This window comes from Babylonia areolata, chromosome 13 (genome assembly GCF_041734735.1).
Source record: "Babylonia areolata isolate BAREFJ2019XMU chromosome 13, ASM4173473v1, whole genome shotgun sequence".
Lineage (NCBI taxonomy): Eukaryota > Metazoa > Mollusca > Gastropoda > Neogastropoda > Buccinidae > Babylonia > Babylonia areolata.
This window is the reverse complement of record NC_134888.1, coordinates 5,622,905-5,641,813: the sequence shown is the minus strand read 5'-3', so window position 1 is coordinate 5,641,813 and position 18,909 is coordinate 5,622,905. Positions and strand designations below refer to the sequence as shown.

Sequence of the window (18,909 nt, the reverse complement as noted above, 5' to 3'; positions counted from 1 at the left end):
AAATAAGTGTACACCTATTTCATTAGTCATGTCGTATGGCTTTTTGCTAACCTATAAAACGCCATTCATTCTGCGCATGAGCCATGGAGCTTTACCCTGCTGACAAATGTATAATCATGTTTGAATTACAAATTTTATACAGACTTAAACTATCAGTCACTTGCTGATTTTGTTTCAGACCAAGATGGGTCGTGTAATCCGTGCTCAAAGAAAGGGTGCAGGGTCAGTGTTCAAGGCCCACACCCGCAACAGGAAAGGCAAGCCTGCTCTGCGTCCCGTGGACTACGCAGAGCGTCATGGATACATCAAGGGTGTGATCAAGGTAAGGATGTGTGCCGCATGTCGTGGTGGTGGTGATAAGTGGCGTTTTCATGCAAGAGATATTGTTGGCTGTTGCAGTAATTGAGAAACGTAATCATCCTCAAAACAATGTGCATGATACAGTCATAAAAAATATGTGACTTCCGTAAGATAACTTGAGTTCCAAAATCTGTTAACAACTTTTTGTTTTTGTTGTTGCGTGATTGTTTTTAAGTTCAGTAAAAGTTCTCTTTCAAATTTTTTCTTAACTGACGTACTGTTTTCTTAGATTCTGTGTGCGTATGCGTAATTGCCCATTTGTACACAGCACTTGTTAGCTTTAGGTAAATCTTATTGTTTCCTATGGCAAAGTTCTGTAGAAAATTCCTTTTTGATAGGAAATCAAATCCACATAAGGCTGAGAGAGAGAAAATGCGCTGTGGTATTGCAGCAATGCTCTCTCCCTGGGGGGGGGGGAGCTGTGCAAATAGATCGCTGGAAGTTCCACAGACATCTTGGATATTCGTTGTAACATTTACTCTAAATTCAAGCATTGCCAAAGGCGATCAACATAGACAACGGAGCAAACATGTGTTGTCCTCCATTTTAGTAAGTTGATAGCCTCTATTGATACAGTCATACTCTACAGTGAAGTACCATCATATGCACAATATAAAAAAAAAAAGATAATTTTTAGCAAAACGCTGAAAGTAGAAGCCTGCAGTTTCACACCCTTATTGCTCAAAAATTTGTAGAGCCAATCAACTTTGAGAGCACAGATCATGTGACGCACCTCTATAAAAGTCATGTAAGCACACAACTCTCTGGCATTCTGTTTCACACAGAAATCTGTCGTGACTTGGAATATTTCGTTACAATAACGCCGTAATGCCTGTGCAGGACATCATCCATGACCCAGGACGTGGTGCTCCCCTGGCCAAGGTGGCCTTCCGTGACCCCTACAAGTACAAGACCAAGCTGGAGACCTTTGTGGCTTGTGAGGGCATGTACACCGGCCAGTTTGTCTACTGTGGCAAGAAAGGTACCCTTTACATGTGGCAACTCTTAAAATGATCCCCAGCTTTACACTGGCTGCATGTGTGTGCCTTCGCTGTGTCTCAAATCTAAATTGTGGTTGCCACTTGTGTCTCGAAACTCAGTATACTATAGAGCAGCATTGTTGATCACAGTAAAAGCACACAATCACATGAAATGGCAACATTTGCATGCTTTAGATACTCATTACTATGTCATACATTGTCAGGTCTGCACTGGGGTGTTGTTTTGTTTTTTTAATGTTTTTGGTCAAATTTCAGACTTAAATGTAAGCAGTGATGCAAGCATGTCCAGGTAGACTGGTTTTACAAAATTTGGCAGAAGCGTGGCACATTGATTTGACTGGATTGGAAAGATGGTGAAATTCTTTTCTCCCGACATTTTGACACAGTTGCCTGTGATGATGAAAAAAATTCTTCACTTTGACCTGAAGTTTTATGTGGAGGACTTTCAGTAACTGAGGTAACTGTCACAAGGGAGGTTAGAGCTAGTTGGTTCCAACAACAAAGGGTGTTGCAGTCTTTGTGTGTGTGTGTGTGACGGAGGGTGTTGCAGTCATGGGTATATTTGCATGACAATGGGTGTTACGTATTTGTATGAGTGTTGCAGTCATTGTGTTTTCTTGAGAAAGGGTGTTGCAATCTTGTGTGTATTTTCTCACTCTCAGTTCTTCCATATCCAGTGTTTGTTTTTGTATTCTGTATATCCCTGGTGGTTCATGTTTAGAATCACACATAGACAAGGTATCTTGTGTATCGTCAGCTATTCAAGGCTGTTGTTTTTTGGGGGTCTGTGTTGCCCAGGACTTAAAAAGCAATGTTTGAATGATTGGTCATAACAGAAAAGCCAGAAATTAAGCTTGTAACATCTGCACACCTGATATATCATTATTTGGAATGCCCTTGAAGGTCTTATAGGTGAAGATTATTCTTAAATTTGTGTTCTTTTATACAACTGAACTAGGGGAAGGTTGGTAGGGTGTAGAGATACCAGGAATTTTATAATGTACTGGGGAATTTGGTTGGTTGTTTTTGGTTCCCTTCCTGAAGAATTGAGAGTTTGATGTTTTGAAGATGCAGAGAAATGATTCTCCAGTCACAGTTGCCGATGATGATGAAAAAATTCTTCACTTTGACCTGAATTTTGTGTGGAGGACTTTTCACTCACTGAGGTAACTGTTAACAGTTGATGTACAGATCAAATTGACTGCAAAATGCATTTGTTTCACCGTGAAACCAGTCAACACTTGGAAGCAAAACTTTATTTCTCCACTGTTGCTTTGTGCTGTTTTTTACTCATTGGTGTGTACATGTGAGTATGGTTTGTAATTTTTTGACAGGCTGAATGTGAATTGGCGGTTGCCGATACCTTAAATCTAATTTAGACAAATGCTATTCCTTATTGTTGCTAAAAAGTGTCTAGATTACACATACTATACCATGTCCCGCTGGCACAGACTCCAGCAGGGATCTGATTCCCTGGCCTGTGCAAACAACTACGCCGTTCAAGGGAAGAAAATGAAAGTAGATGCGGCTAGTTACCTACCCCCCCCAGTTTGTTACCTCCCTGTTAGAGTGCCCTCTTCAATCTCTGACCTGTGTATCCAAGCGGCTAAGTCTTTTTTAGAGAAAGGAAAGACAGGATCGACTTAGAGGTAGAGAAAAACGAACGAATCGAGGTTGACAAGTCGAATTGAGTACACAGAATGTAAGAATACAATACAGACAAGCCACATGCAGCAAAATAAGGCCAAATGAATACGCTTAATAGCCAAAAAAAAAGCGTAAGACGAGACAGAGCGTAAACCTGACAAGATGGCGTGGAGAGCCTTGGCCAAAGGAATGATTCAGCGCAAGTATATGTAACACCAAACATGGAATATAATACAAACTCCTCCTTTTTTTTTTTTTTTTTTTTTTTTTTCTTTTTTTTTTTTTTTTTTTTTTTAATGATCAGGATTGAAAATATAACATTTCTAAGGCATAAAGGGTTGGCAAGGACAGAGCAAACCGATAAGTCACTAATCTGAAAAATGGCTGCCATTGAGAATGATTGTTTGCCTCCTGCCGGAAATGGCTTTTCATTGACTAGCAGACGACGGGCTAATGGGGAAGCGTCTTATCACTGTGTTGCCTCAAATTTTTGGCCAAGAGGGGCAAACAGATAGGCCTGTTTTGCATCAGTCTGACATTGTACAGTATATGTGGAGTGATGACCTAGAGGTAACGCGTCCGCCTAGGAAGCGAGAGAATCTGAGCGCGCTGGTTCGAATCACGGTTCAGCCGCCGATATTTTCTCCCCCTCCACAAGACCTTGAGTGGTGGTCTGGACGCTAGTCATTCGGATGAGACGATAAACCGAGGTCCCGTGTGCAGCATGCACTTAGCGCACGTAAAAGAACCCACGGCAACAAAAGGGTTGTTCCTGGCAAAATTATGTAGTAAAAATCCACATCGATAGGAAAAACAAATAAAACTGCATGCAGGAAAAAAATACAGAAAAATGGGTGGCGCTGTAGTGTAACGACGCGCTCTCCCTGGCAAGGTTCGTAGGGTCCTTTCAAGTCCTTTTAAGTCCTTAGGAATTGGATTTGGGTCGAAAGGCCTTTTAAGTGCTTTGATTCAGCAAGTTGGTCCTTTTAACTCATCAGGAGGTCCTTTTAATTTTTGAAAGGTACTGTTAAGTCCTGTTTTATGAAGAGAAAGAGACTTGAGAACGAAACTGAAACACCTTCGACACCAAAACCGCAAGTTGCAAAGCGCGTTGAAAGATGCCGACGCGATCGTCTGAAACTCAGTACTTACTGTAGGAGGATACAGCCTATAGGCCTAGGCCCTAACAGTAGTGCGCTTTCTGCTCGGTGGCAGACGCGAAGCGTGGTACAGTGGCTGTGAGTCACGCCTGCTGCTGCTGCTTTGCTTAGGCCTAGCCTGCAGTGACGTGAATTGCAAAGACTAAATACGACAGTCAAATGGGATTAGCTGTTCTTCCGTTTATGAGAGGTAAGTGTCTGCTGTTCTGCATGTCAAATAGTTTTGGGGTGTACTGTAAAGTCATGTCGGCAAAGGTCCTTTTAAACTGATTTGAGGTCCTTATAAAGTCCTTTAAAGGTCCTTTTTTGGCTTCATGCCCACCACCTGGGAACCCTGCCTGGGGAGAGCAGCCCGAATTTCACACAGAGAAATCTGTTGTGATAAAAAGAAATACAAATACAAATATGACACCAAAAGAATGATTTATGACCATTGTCTGTGGCAGCCACCCTCCAGATCGGCAACATCCTGCCCCTGGGCTCCATGCCTGAAGGTACCGTGGTCTGCTGCATCGAGGAGAAGACCGGCGACCGCGGCAAGCTGGTGCGCACCAGCGGCAACTCTGGCATCATCGTCAGCCACAATGCCGACACCCACAGGACTCGCATCAAACTGCCCTCCGGCTCCAAGAAGGTGGTGCCCTCTGCAAACCGCGCCATGGTCGGTAAGTTGGCTTGGTTACCAGTTGTGGGCTCTTTTGTTATTTTCCATTTGCTTTGCATGAAAAGGAAGTGGTGGTGATTAATGGGTGGGTTTGTGTGGTGTGTTGTGTTGAGCTGTGCTGTTGGTGTGTGGATTTCCAGGAAAGGTAACATTTTTTGTTTGGTTTTTAGTTTAGTTTATTTAGTTTTTAGTGTATGCACAAGCTTCTATTTGCAGACACACACTCAGAAAGGTGGTTTCTTCCAGTTTTTCTTAATGCTTGAACTTGACTGTTGATCATCCATGGTAATTCCTTGCAGGTTTTGCAAGTTGATACATGATTAAGATGTTCCTTTTTAATCTTGCGTAGGTTTTTCCCACTGTTTTGGTTCCAAGTTTGCACGATATGATGTCGGCTAAAAATTTGTTTTTTCCCAAACCAGTATAAGTAGACAAAGGATTATTTGTGGAGACACAGAATTTGTAAGTACTTCTGAGTAATTGATTTGACTGCAAGTAGACATGACACATATGTGTTGCTGTTTGGTTCATGGCTAAGGGACCTGATGATTGTTGTGTGTGTTTGCAGGCATTGTTGCTGGTGGTGGGCGTATCGACAAGCCCATGCTGAAGGCCGGGCGTGCCTACCACAAGTACAAGGCGAAGCGCAACTGCTGGCCTAAAGTCAGAGGTGTTGCCATGAACGTGAGTATCGCATACCTTTTCTCTGCTGTGTCTGTAAAAAATTTTAAGTTCTTACCTTCTGTGTGGTTGTATTCTTGACGCAAAATTATTATTTGTGTTTGTATTTCTTTTTATCACAACAGATTTCTCAGTGTGAACTTCGGGCTGCTCTCCTCAGGGAGAGCGCGTGGCTACACTAAGTGCCACCCTCTTTTTTTTTTTCTTTTTTTTTTTTAATAATTTTTTACTGCATGCAGTTTTGTTTATTTTTACTATGAAAGTGGATTTTTCTACAGAATTTTGTCAGGAACAACCCTTTTGTTGCCATGGGTTCTTTTACGTGCACTAAGTGCACACGGGACCACAGTTTATCATCTCCAATGACTAGCGTCCAGACCACCATTCAAGGTCTAGTGGAGGGGGGAGAAAATATTGGCAGCTGAGCCGTGATTCAAGTCCTGGCCCATGCTGCACGGCAGTTTGTGTCCACAAAGGGGGTGCATGTTTACCACATGGTAGAGTAGCACATACACAGCAGGACTTTTGACGGGGCATAAATTTACACCCCTGGAGCTTTGAAAATGGAAATCAGCATTGCATGTTTGTCAACCATATCCCTGGGATATTCTGTAAATTTTGCAAAAGGTGAAAATTATTTAACACTGTGAAACTTATATCCAAAAGATATGCTTGCATTTGTACGGTTGTTGCAGTGTGCATATTTGGTAAAGGATATGCTTGCATTTGTGTGTGTGTGTGTGGCGGTGCAGATTTGGATGGAATGTGGAGCACTGGAATGACTGGCGTTGGTTGATTCGGTGTCGACTGTTTTGTGTTTCAGCCCGTGGAGCATCCTCACGGTGGTGGTAACCACCAGCACATTGGCAAGGCCTCCACTGTGCGCAGAGACACTTCTGCTGGTAGAAAGGTGAGTGGGACATGGAGGTTCTGTGTGTGGTATGAGAGAGAGAGAGAGAGGGAAAATATTTTTTTAGCTAGCGGGACAAAAGGGAAGGTTAACTTCTTCCGGGAGGTTATCGGCCGTATTGCTTTCATTTTCTCCACATAGGCGGGTAGTAGTTTGCACAGGACAGGAATGTCAGACCCCTTGCCGGAGTCTGCACTAGTTGGGTCACGGTATGTTATTTAAATGTAATTTTAGATAGAAAATTTCCTTTTTAAGGGAGAAAAATAAAGTGAAAACATTTCATCTAACATTCTTGACATGCCAACCTCTAGCTGGGGTCTGATTTTCTGTTCTGTGCATAGCAGTATTCGGGGGGGGTTGTCATTAGTTACTCAGACCACATTTGTTTTGTGGGAAAAGTTTCTTGTGCAACTGGATCCAGCATACTTTTTTACGATGGCATGGCCAGTGAGCTAGCTTTTGTGTGTGTGTGAGCAGGATATATGAATTGAATGTAACCTGTATTACACATTTGGTGTAGTTCATATTTTTATGTGATATTTGACTACTGGGTTCCATACCCAAACATCATTCAGTGTTGTCTGAGCATGTGAATGTGTTGTAAAGTGGAATTCTCATTAAGATCCAAGAAGTTCCCATTCTTTTCTTTTCTTCCCCCCACCCCCCACCCCCTTCTTTTTTTTTCCTAAGATTACCACTGACGTGCTGCATTGTGGTGTTTCAGGTTGGTCTCATCGCCGCCAGAAGAACAGGTCGTCTGCGTGGTACCCGTGAAGTCATCCAGAAGGGAGACAAAGAGTAGAGACTGTGTCCTTTGGGTCGAAATAAAGTGTGTTGAAGGAAGGATGGCTGTGTCAGTGTGTTGAGCTTTGTGTTCCACGTCTTTTTATCTTCTGTTTCGGAGTGATTGTATTGTCTCCGTCTCTTTCTCTGTTTCAGTCAGACTTTTATCTGTCTATTTTTCTGCTTCTGTCTGTCTACACTGTTTCAGTGGTGCAAACCAACCTCGCTCAGCTCATCCTACATTCCCCATAAACCTGCTAATGTGAAGTAGGTTTTGGCATTTCTATGTTTGAAAACTTATTGCCAGTAATAAACAGAGACGGGTCTTGATTTTAGGGGGGGGGGAAACTGATGACATTTCCATTAAAGTTATTGCCAAGAATGAATGGAGACAGGTCTTTATTATGGGGCCCAGGGGGCGATGTGGAAACTTTTTTTTTTTTTTTTTTTTTTTTTTTTTTTTTTTTTTTTTTTTTTTTAACCTTGTTGCTGATTAATGAGCCGGAAGTGTGTGCAAAGACCTTTATCAGACATAGTTAACTTCCTGATAGTAAATAAGCACTTGCATATTATAGCAAGCTATGGTCAATTTGCTTGTTCCATTGGCCAGAGGCTGTCACCGTAGTACTGTCCCATCCCCAATTGGGGGGGGGGGGGGGCTAAGAAAATTATCATGATCTAATAATAATTCAGTTGGCTGTTTGTGACAGTGATGTTTTACTAAGCAGTGCAGATTTAGACCCAGAGATAAAGAATAGAACGCCTGCATTAATGTGTCGTTAAAAAGCAAGTGCAATCATGACAACACTCTAAAGCAGCTTTTTTCAGTAGCTAGCATTTTGTTTCAAACTGTTTTTAGAAAATGACAGGTCTGTCCCTGAACACTTAAGATATTCAGGTCAATGCCAGTCACCAGAATGCTGTGAAGCAGATCTTTTTAACTCTGGGCATCGGATTAATCTCCTGATGTTGCAGGTTTAATCTGACTTCTCAAGCATTAAGTAAATGCTTACCCAGTACTTTCTGGTAAAACTTAAGGAAGGAAATGAGCTTGCATGAAGGATAAAGTACCCTGTAAACATCCACCTTTAATTGTACTTCTAGAGCATCGATTAAGGCCAGACACTAGTCAAATAACGACTTTTTTTCTCTCCGACGATATCTCTCTTTTTTTTGGTCTACTAGGTGTATCATCACTTGTGTATGACAACAAAAAAAAGTGTTCTTAGATTTCTGTGAATACCTGTTGCTATGCAAACAAATCAAAATGGCCAACAAAGTATCAAAGAAATCAGGTTTGTGGTGCATGCAGACACTTTTTGTTATGTGGACAATTCACAATGACATCTTCATTTTCAAGTGAGATTGTGATGAATTTTTGAAATTTTGGGCATTGCAAAATCCTCGTAATGCAATGGGTAAAAAGATTGGAACTGCTATAAATTAAATCCCAGAGAATATTTTCACACATACTCATAACAAAACTTCAATAACAAGAATAAAACAATCATGCAAAGTCTCATGGTTGTAGGTTTACTACTCATTGAACAAGTCCAAGGTATGTTGTCAAGGCCAGAAACTTGCGTCAAAATTGAACAAAAAATTATTAATAAAGACTTTCGTGATTAAACAAGCAATCTTTATTGGCAATTTTTTCATTGTTAAAGACATCTTTGCAGTGGAAAACTTGTGCATATGATAGAAGAGATGTTCAAGAATCAAAATCCATCAAAAACCCAAATCATGAAAAAATCATTTTGGTCTCTTGCACTGCCGTGTTCCCCCCTAAAGCAATTTACTAAATGCTTACCCAGTACTTTCTGGTGAAACTAAGGAAGAGAATGGGCTTGCATGTAGGATAAAGTACCCTGTAAACACCCACCCCCAACTCCAGGGTGAAACTTGTGCAACGTTGGGGTGGACACTTACAAGGCAGTTTACAGTGGTGTGAAAACATATCCTGGGTCATGCTCTACCACAGCCCTTGAATGGCTTTCTGTCCCTTACAACCAGTCAGAAATGCCACATGAATAATATCACACTATCCAGAAATCTGCTCTAGGCGCTTTACAAAAACGCTTTTGTTAACATAACACATATCTATGTTACATGCACACACCAAAATGTAACTACACACACGTGCGCGCACACACACACACGCTGCATACATACATTTTAACATACAGGTGTATCTAACAGCTACCCTAACACATAGGCAGGCACAAATTCCTGTTTAATTACACTTACTTTACCATCCACTGGTGCAGGCTCCAGAAGGGGTCTGATTCCCTGTCCTGTGTGAACCACTACCGCTGAGATGGGGAGAAAACAAAACTACGTTGCTTAATTACCTCCCCCTGATAGATGATCTCCCCTGCACTGGCTTATAAGTGTGTTAGATTCAATGTTATTTTAGGGGGGGGGGGGAATCTCCTTTGAAGTTTATCCATTCTGGGTGGAGGATCCACTTAGACACTTCTATGCCAGCTCAGAAGTTAATGTACTGTAGGTGACTGATGATCAATGCATGGCTGATACAGAAGAAATTTTGAGAAATGCTTTTGTGTTGGAATGATGATGAATGAAAACATAAAAAATACAGAACTGATTTTTCAATAGTGATGACGATTGTTAGTGCCTGTACTTCATTGAAACAAAAAAATGAACCATTTGTTGAAGAAATGGCAATACTGAATAGCATTACAGTGTCATTTCATTTGGGAAAGAAATCATGAATGACTGATTATTGATCATACAAACCTGCGACAAAAAGAAGAAAACTAGAGTAAACATTTTATGACAAAGCTGGAATTTCTGCAACACAGACATAAACTGCACAACAAAATAACCACTGACAGCTGATACAGAAAATTTGGTCTGATTCACTAGCAAGATTCTTCTTCTTCTTCTTCTCCGTTCGTGGGCTGTAACTCCCACGCTCACTCGTATGTACGCAAGTGGGCTTTTACGTGTATGGCCTTTTTTTTTTTTTACCCCACCATGTAGGCAGCCATACTCCGTTTTCAGGGGTGTGCATGCTGGGTATGTTCTTGTTTCCATAACCCACCGAACGCTGACATGGATTACAGGATCTTTAACGTGCGTATTTGATCTCCTGCTTTGCGTATACACACGAAGGGGGTTCAGGCACTAAGCAGGTCTGCACATATGTTGGCCTGGGAGATCGTAAAATCTCCACCCTTTACCCACCTGGCGCCGTCACCGTGATTCAAGCCCAGGACCCTTAGACTGAAAGTCCAACGTTTTAACCATTCGGCTATTGCGCCCGTCACTAGCAAGATGATTATGAAACACATCTTGCTTCATCTTATAGCCTGCGTTTTAAATTCCTCTGTCAGTCATCAAAGCAGGGTTGACCATATTCATACACGATGCTCCCGGAGTTCTTGTTTCTTGAATAACTAAAATATGTGCATTGGCGAGACAATTCTCCAAGCAACTGTTGAGCGAAGGAGACGGGGGGGAAAAAAAGACTGGACAAACAACATTACAGAATGGACTGGAAAATTATTTGCAGAGACGCAGAACTAGGGGAATCTGGTGAACAATTGATTCTGTGCAGTGCCCCATTGACTCTGAAGAGGTGAAGAAGAACGTGGGGATCTTGTTAAGTGAGATAACCTGCATCTGGAGTGGGCTTACTAGGCTTTACAATAAACTGAATTAAAGAAAAGGTAGGGTGTAGTGTTGAGAAAATGACAGGGGAAAGGAATGGAATGTGAAATACCAAAGGATCAGTATTTGGTTAAATGCCTCACAGCCTTTTACTGCCACTGGTCACAGAGAACTCATATACCGTAAAGTTTGGTCTATTGAGCACATTGGTATATAAGCCGCACCCACTCAATTTTGGAAAAAATTGAACTTTATACATACATAAGCCGCACTGGCTTATAAGCCGCACTTATTTCCGGTACCGGAACACATACTGATACTACAGAAAAGCTGTCAGTACTGTAGGTTATGAAATAAACACAAGCCGGAACAACACAAAGAAAAGCAAGCGAAAATACAGCTAGTGCCACAAAATAAATGATAAATAAACACAACGAAAATAAGATCCATAATTTAGGGATAGTCACATTTATTCAACATCATCCTGCTCACTGAATCCACTGAAATCTTCGTCTTCAGTGTCCGAGTTGAAGAGAACCACCACAGCTTCCTCCACCATCTTGTCACTGATTTCAGCCTCGTTTTCACTTCATGAACATGAAGGTATTTGTATTTGTATTTCTTTTTATCACAACAGATTTATCTGTGTGAAATTCGGGCTGCTCTCCCCAGGTTCTTTTACATGCTGCACACAGGACCTCGGTTTATCATCTCATCCGAATGACTAGCGTCCAGACCACCACTCAAGGTTTAGTGGAGGGGGAGAAAATAGCGGCGGCTGAGCTGTGATTCGAACCAGCGCGCTCAAATTCTCTCCCTTCCTAGGCGGACGCGTTACCTCTAGGCCATCACTCGAACCCCAACCACTGGTGAACACTGGATCCTTTCTTTCTTTCTTTTGCGTTCGACAGCTACACAGTCAGGGTCGAAGTCCGAGGGATGCCACAAACTCGGACGTCCGGTGAAGATCGGCTGCCGTCCCCCAGAGCTTGGTGTTGAGGTCAGCACCCCCAGGCCAGGACTGCTGCCGCATCTCTTCTCACACAGGGGGCAGTCTTGGAGAATATGGGATGGGGTCTGGTCAGCCTAGCCGCAATCACATAGGGATGTGGCTGCCACTCCAATCCTCTTCAGGTGTGCTCGGAGGCCGCAGTGTCCTGTGCGAAGGCGGTAGATGGTAGGAACACTGGATCCAAAGTCCAACGCCTAACCGATTCTGCCACAACAGAGCCCTCCTCAGTAAACTGCGACACAAACCTTTGAATAATCCTTCAAACACTAGTGATACAGTTGTTTTTTCTCTTCCACAAGCAGTCCGTGTATCTGATAGCGCAAACGGTCCTGAGAGCTGGCCGGCAGCCGCGACACTTCCAAGGCCATCATTCTGAAGAAGTGATCGTTGTCACTCATCTCCTGCGTCCCTGCCTCTCCCCTCAGCAGTTTCTTCGTCACCCCCATGAGAATGTCCGCAGCGGATTCCGCTGGAGCCGTTTTCCGTTTCCTACAGTTCCTCTGTGTGCTCAAGTCTGAATTCATCATCACAGAAGCGTTTGAGTGTCTCTCCCCAGCATTCTGCACGAGTCGGCGTCCTGAAAATCTGGAGTGATTCCGCTGGGAGGGAGGAGTGGTTCGATGCTGCGCTGGCCTCTGCATGTTTTGAACAATGTCGTTCACCTCCTCCTCCCTCTCCTCCTCCCAGTCTGTGCCCCCCTCTTCATCCACAGACAAGTTCAGTGACATGCTGCCATCGGAACAGATGTCTTCGTTGCCAAGTCTGTCGTGTTCGCTGACGTCAGTCTTGATGCCATTGTCAACACCGTCGTTGTCAGTCTTGATGGCATAGTCAACGCTGTTGTCAGTCTTGATGCTGTTGTTGTCAACACTGTCACTGTCAGTCTTGATGCCACTGTCAAAACCGTTGCTGTCACTGAGCACTGGTGTCTGGACTGGTGGGGGGTTTGGGTTATTCTGAAAACAAAGCATGAAACGAAAAATCAAAAGACAGTCAACATCAAAGATCCTCTCATCAAATGGAAGTTTTGGAGACTGCATTTTTTTTTTTCTTTTTAAAGATTTGTGGAGACAAGAAGTCATCAATCATTTTAAAATTATCTTCTTCTTCTTCTTCTTCTTCTGCGTTCGTGGGCTGCAACTCCCACGTTCACTCGCATGTACACGAGTGGGCTTTTACGTGCATGACCGTTTTTACCCCAGCATGTAGGCAGCCATACTCCGCTTTCGGGGGTGTGCATGCTGGGTATGTTCTTGTTTCCATAACCCACCGAACGCTGACATGGATTACAGGATCTTTAACGTGCGTATTTGATCTCCTGCATGCGTTTACACACGAAGGGGGTTCAGGCACTGGCAGGTCTGCACATATGTTGACCTGGGAGATCGTAAAAATCTCCACCCTTTACCCACCAGGTGCCGTCACCGTGATTCGAACCCAGGTCCCTCAGATTGAAAGTCCAACGCTTTAACCACTCGGCTATTGTGCCCATCTACAATTATCATCAATTATCATGTTTTGAAATCCAGTTGTTTCCTGGGTTGTGGAAAGCATGTGGCAAGCACACAAAACCACCTGATAAGGTGTTTTTGGGGGAAACTAACTCTACGGTTTGATTGATCAGTACCTTTGCAAGCACTGTTTATTCTATATGCTTGTGTTCTGAATCGCTTTTTAGTTTTTGTGATGTTTCTATGACTAAAATTGATGTTTCTCTCTCTGCCTGTGATTGATGCTCCTAGTCCTTTGCGGTATTTGCTTAAAATTGGTTGTGTGTTTTACAGCTTGGTATTGTTTTATACTGCCTTCATCAACATATTTGTTCAATACGTTGTGCAAGTGTATTACAGTGTGCATGGGTATATGCATACAAGCAGGTGTGTGCGTGGTCATGTGTGTGTGTGTGTGTGTGTGTGTGTGTTTAAAACAGTGGAAAGGTGATACTGTCACTGGGCTTGCTTTGCTATGACTGTTGTGTGTCTTTTTTTTTTTTTTTATACATGCTGTACACCAAACTTTACTGGTTTGTTCCTTATCTGTATGTATCACAAAACTTCACAACTTTCTGAGATAATAAAGTTACTATTCTGATCCTGATAAACTGAACTTTGAGAGCAAGAAAATTAAATGTTGCAGTTCCAGTTCCATTCAAAACTAACATGACAGCAAAACGTTGAAATATGTAACGTACAATTCCATCCCGAAGTCCTGTGTAGGGGCGAAGGAAATCCAAGGGCTTGAAAAATTTCCACAGTGTGGTTCGCTTATTAACTCTGCTGGTGTTGATCTCTTGCGCCTCTGTGTACTTCACATAGTTACATCTGTACTGGGTGCGAAGACTCTTCATCTTCTTTCTGGCATCAAGTTCTGCACACAGACACGTTTGTTGAGACTGTATAATTATAGCGTATTGTTCAGTCAATGTGCTGATGAAAATTAAATATCAACTTGTATGACTTGGTCTCCAGGGATCGCGCTAGACTTTTTCAAAACGCGTGCAGCTTACGCAAAGTCGGCAAAAAAACGCGAAAGTTAGAGTCAGAATTGCGTCAGACCAATGACACTAAATCAAAGGTTTACTCACCTATTTTCGCCGCTCACGTCGGCGCTGAAATTCACCGCAAGCCCTGACAATCAGTTTGTTGCACTGGCTCAATGCTGGACCTTCCACTGCAATGCGCAACAGCGTGTCCACATGCGCATCTGTCAGTCTTGATCGGTCAGCAGTTTTGATCATATTTTGCCAGCTGCCAGATACAGTGGAAAACAAAAAAATGCTAGGGCCTAGGCTATCCGAGTAACGTTCAGCAGTCAAACAAGGCTTAACTTTCCCGCTACAGGGTCACACCCTGTAATGACGCCACTCTGTTCCAAAACTCGTCAGCTAAGCAGTTTTGTGTGCGCGGGTACTCTGTTAATTGGCTGTAGCTGTTAAGAGTCACGTTGGCATCTCGCAGTGCTCCGCATGCACACACACTTTCTCTTGTACCGTCTGATTCAGTATCGCAAACCTAGCTGCCAAGTCAGTCCTAAAGTTGCATTGATACAGCTTGAAGTAAAAGTTGTTTTGCGTAAGTGTTACGCGTGAGCGCTGTGAAAATGCGTCAGCGAAAATCAAAATGCGTCAAATACGCGAAAAACATGCGTTAACGCGATCCCTGGGTCTCGGCAAATGCCTTTCCCCAGGCTTCAACACACAACTGACACACCAGGAAGAGTCTGGTACACAGTTCTGTGTGTGGTGCCTCAATGGCTCTTCAGTTAATTATGGGAGAAAAAGTTGTAGTAGTGGTATGACTACTAAAGTACTATGATATATAAAAACACACTATGTCCTTTGTCAGTTTTAAAGCTGACACCTCATATTGTAATATCATTAATAATGCATCACAAACTTTATTCAGTCTATGTTATTATTTGTTATGACGATTTTTAATAACAATACAGTATTTAAATATTTTAATTATTATTCAAATTTGCTTTATATAACTATATATATATATATATATATATATATATATATATATATGGTTTTAGTTATATAACTATATATATATATATATATATATATATATATATATTATCACTTAAACCAAGCTATGGGCACTTTTGAAATCACACACACACACACACACACACACACACACAGTTGCCATCATTTTATAAAATTCATAAAATTGTACAATATGTCCATGAACTAAATCCAGCACTTGGGTATTTGACTAATCTATGGGGATTTTCGGGCGATCTCTCTGAGCAACAGATATGCAGATCTGCTGGGCCCGAATCCGTTTGGGTGTATAATAATTTGCAAGTTACAATTAAATCCTTTCATGCTACGGTGGATTGTGCAACCACGTGCACCGTTCACGACATAAACAAAGGATTCTGCAACAAAGCAAGTTGATGATGATCGTGTGATACAGTCGAACCTACCTGTCATCCCATTCCCCATTGCTTTCGCAATTGAAATGTAGCATTCGGCAGCTATGCTTCTGTCGATGTATTGTGGATTAGAACAATCCCAGATGCAAGGATAACTCCGTACAAGTTCTATGAAACGAAGTGTTTCACTGTCAGACATGTATGTCTGCGCCATTTTTGCTTTGGTCATACACACCTTTTGCGAAAACCACACAACACAGCATAACACAACACACACACACACACACACACACACACACACACACACACACACACACACTCACTGACTTACTCACTCACTCATCATATCGGATGAAGGCATGCTCTGCGGTGATGAAATCCCCGTCTCTCCTGAATGTGGCACTGATTGACAGACAGATGCATGGAGACAGGAACTTACTGGTACATCTCTCAAGTCTCATCCAGTCCAGATTTGTGTTACACACACACACACACACACACACACACACACACACACACACATACATATATATATATATATATATATATATATATATATATATATATATATATATATATATATATATTATTGTTTGCAAACGAGTGATGCTGCACTTGCCTTGCACAGGCAGAAATACCTCCCGTGCTTGCCAATACTTGTGCACGCAGATGTAAATTAGAATTAGATGTCCTCAGCCACCCTGTGACAGTGTAATCAACACTGAAATGATTGCGGTCACTCCATGGTAGGAAAGAAGGCAGTCATGATGAAGACGAATATATACTTGTTTTGTTGTTGTTGTTTGGTTTTTTTTGTTTGGTTTTTATTGCCGGGACTCTCTCTCCGGCTCTCTCTCTCTCTCTCTCTCTCTCCATATACAACCACAATCAGTGTCCTGAATTTTTTTTTTTTTTTTTTTTTTTGGGGGGGGGGGGAGGCTTGGGAGGGGCTGTTTTTTTTTGTTTTGTTTTTTTTGTTTTGTTTTTTTTGTTTTGTTTTGTTTTTTTTAAAAGGGGGGATGGTTTGATCTTTTTCCTTCATGACATGATGATGTTTGTATCATGATTATGTAAATGTACATGTTTATTATGTAGATGTGCATGTTTAAATGTGAATGTGAATGTCATGTCTTTATTTCTTCATCTCTTTGCTACTTTGTGGATGTTTTGATTCATATTCAATTTCCATTTGCCCTGAGGGCTGGATGAAAAAAAGCACATGTATGCTTATTCCACTTCCCTCAATAAAAAAAACTTCGTTCGTTCGTTCGTTCTCCGTCTCTCTCTCCGTCTCTTCCGTCTCTCTCTCCGTCTCTCTGTCTCTGTCTCTGTCTCTGTCTCTGTCTCTCTCTCTCTCTCTCTCTCTCTCTTCCAGTGCCATCCACGTTTACCGGCGTTTTTCCTGTATGCAAAATCATTTGTTTTGCTATTAAAGTGGATTTTTCAACACTATAAAATTGCCACGATAGGTAACCCTTTTGTTTTCATGGATTTTTCTCACGTTTAGTCCTCAGTGCATCCCGTGTGCAAGGCTGTGTTTATCGCCTCGTCCGAAAGACCATCACCCAGATCACCACTCAAGATGTAGTGCGGGTTGAGGGATTAAAAATCCCGTCGTTATATGGGAATCAAAACCCGTCAGCCGAGTGGACACCCGCTTGCTCGTCGGTTGAATTTCACGGCCACAGGCCACTGCTTCACATGGAGGTAGACCACAGCCGGCCGTTGACGTCCGAGTCCACATACTCGAGGACAAAATCGGTGATTCAGTGAATGATGTCAGATTCTCTAGAAAAGATTCAAATGCTGTCTTTTTGTGTCAGTTTAAATAGGCCTACCCTTACTTGAAAGGGCGAATATGAGCCAATATTTATATCTCTCCTTAATACTTTCGCCTATGCAGTTACTATGCAGTGCCATATTGCCCGTAACTTAAATGATGTGACTGACCTGTCCAGTCGAGTTTTAAGCCAGGATCAAGACAAATTTGGAGTCAGCTGTTTGCTTGACACAATAAGTAACCTGAATCCTCGTTAGACATAATTCTTATATCCATCCACTGTCTTTAAAAGATCAATAATTTGTAATCTGCTTTTTTTTCTTTTTTATACTTCGCCTACGGTATGTAGCTTTGAACAGCTGTGGATTGAAATCTGGAGTTGTGTGCTTTTCACACAAAAAAGGTATGGTATACCTATATGATTATCTTCGTTGGATAGAAATCTTGGTGTCACAGCATGTCGGGGAGTTGGGAGTGCGGGGTGGGTGGCCGGGCCGGGGACACGGCAGTGGTCCCTTACTGAGGGACTGGAGAGCTGCAGAACGAAGTAGTGGGCGAAATGTATGTTTGGTTCCCTCTGCAGTGGAATCCACTATCTGTCCAGGACAGTTCCTCTCCAAACAGTTAAGTACAATCATCCACTATCTGTCCAGGACAGTTCCTCTCCAAACAGTTAAGTACAATCATTCCTCTCCAAACAGTTAAGTACAATCATCCACTATCTGTCCAGGACAGTTCCTCTCCAAACAGTTAAGTACAATCATCCACTATCTGTCCAGGACAGTTCCTCTCCAAACAGTTAAGTACAATCATTGTACTTAAAAAGAAAGACATTGACATTTTCCCCCCTCACATCACGTATAGAACCAAATATTTTCACATTTCCTTGGTCGAGTCATATGTTCTGCAATCGTCCACCGGCTTGGTAAATCGACAATTCCAAGCCCCTGCATATTGCCTCTATTCATTCTGACATTTTTTTTTTTTTTTAGCAAGAATAGCTAGGCCCGGTGTTCGCCAAAGTAGCATTATCTATCCCGCTCTGTATGTTCATTAAGTGTTATGTATAAATCATGATTCTGAGTCGTCGTCACTGTTTGTGGATGATTGTGCGATCTGTGTGGTGGATGCTGTGCGTTTGATCCTCCATATACTGTTAGCTCGACCTCCCTTGACTGACAAGTATCGAGATCCTTCGTAAGAGGAGTGGAACACCCAGAGGGACAACAAGCTGTTCCAAATCTGTCCAGACCTAATAGAGACCCTCCCATCGGTGGTGAAGAACAGAAAGGAGGAGTCTGTGCTGTGCAGACTGCGCGCGGGGCACACTTTTTTTTCTTTTTTTTTTACTTGTTGAGGGGGGAAGAAGCCCCTCGATGTATTCAGTGTG

At 42.3% G+C, this 18,909-nt stretch overlaps 2 protein-coding genes across 2 annotated transcripts in view; one reads left to right on the top strand and one right to left on the bottom strand.

Moving 5' to 3' along the window:
* LOC143289002 (large ribosomal subunit protein uL2-like) overlaps window positions 1-7,269 on the top strand; it is an 8,158-nt gene extending 889 nt beyond the window's left edge. Inside the window, exons 2-7 of the mRNA XM_076597748.1 lie at window positions 179-322; window positions 1,201-1,342; window positions 4,615-4,833; window positions 5,401-5,516; window positions 6,337-6,423; window positions 7,148-7,269. Coding sequence (XP_076453863.1) covers window positions 185-322; window positions 1,201-1,342; window positions 4,615-4,833; window positions 5,401-5,516; window positions 6,337-6,423; window positions 7,148-7,225 — 780 coding nt within the window. The 5' untranslated portion in view covers window positions 179-184 and the 3' untranslated portion in view covers window positions 7,226-7,269. The remainder of the gene's footprint in view (window positions 1-178; window positions 323-1,200; window positions 1,343-4,614; window positions 4,834-5,400; window positions 5,517-6,336; window positions 6,424-7,147) is intronic.
* Window positions 7,270-11,529: 4,260 nt separating this feature from the next.
* Window positions 11,530-15,952, bottom strand: LOC143288802 (uncharacterized). Its single transcript, XM_076597438.1, has 3 exons — window positions 15,791-15,952; window positions 14,046-14,221; window positions 11,530-12,810 (listed from the first exon to the last, which is right to left on the bottom strand). The coding sequence occupies exons 1-3, from the start codon at window positions 15,936-15,938 to the stop codon at window positions 12,121-12,123; spliced, it is 1,014 nt and encodes a 337-aa protein (XP_076453553.1). The 5' UTR covers window positions 15,939-15,952; the 3' UTR covers window positions 11,530-12,120.
* Window positions 15,953-18,909: the final 2,957 nt, after the last annotated feature.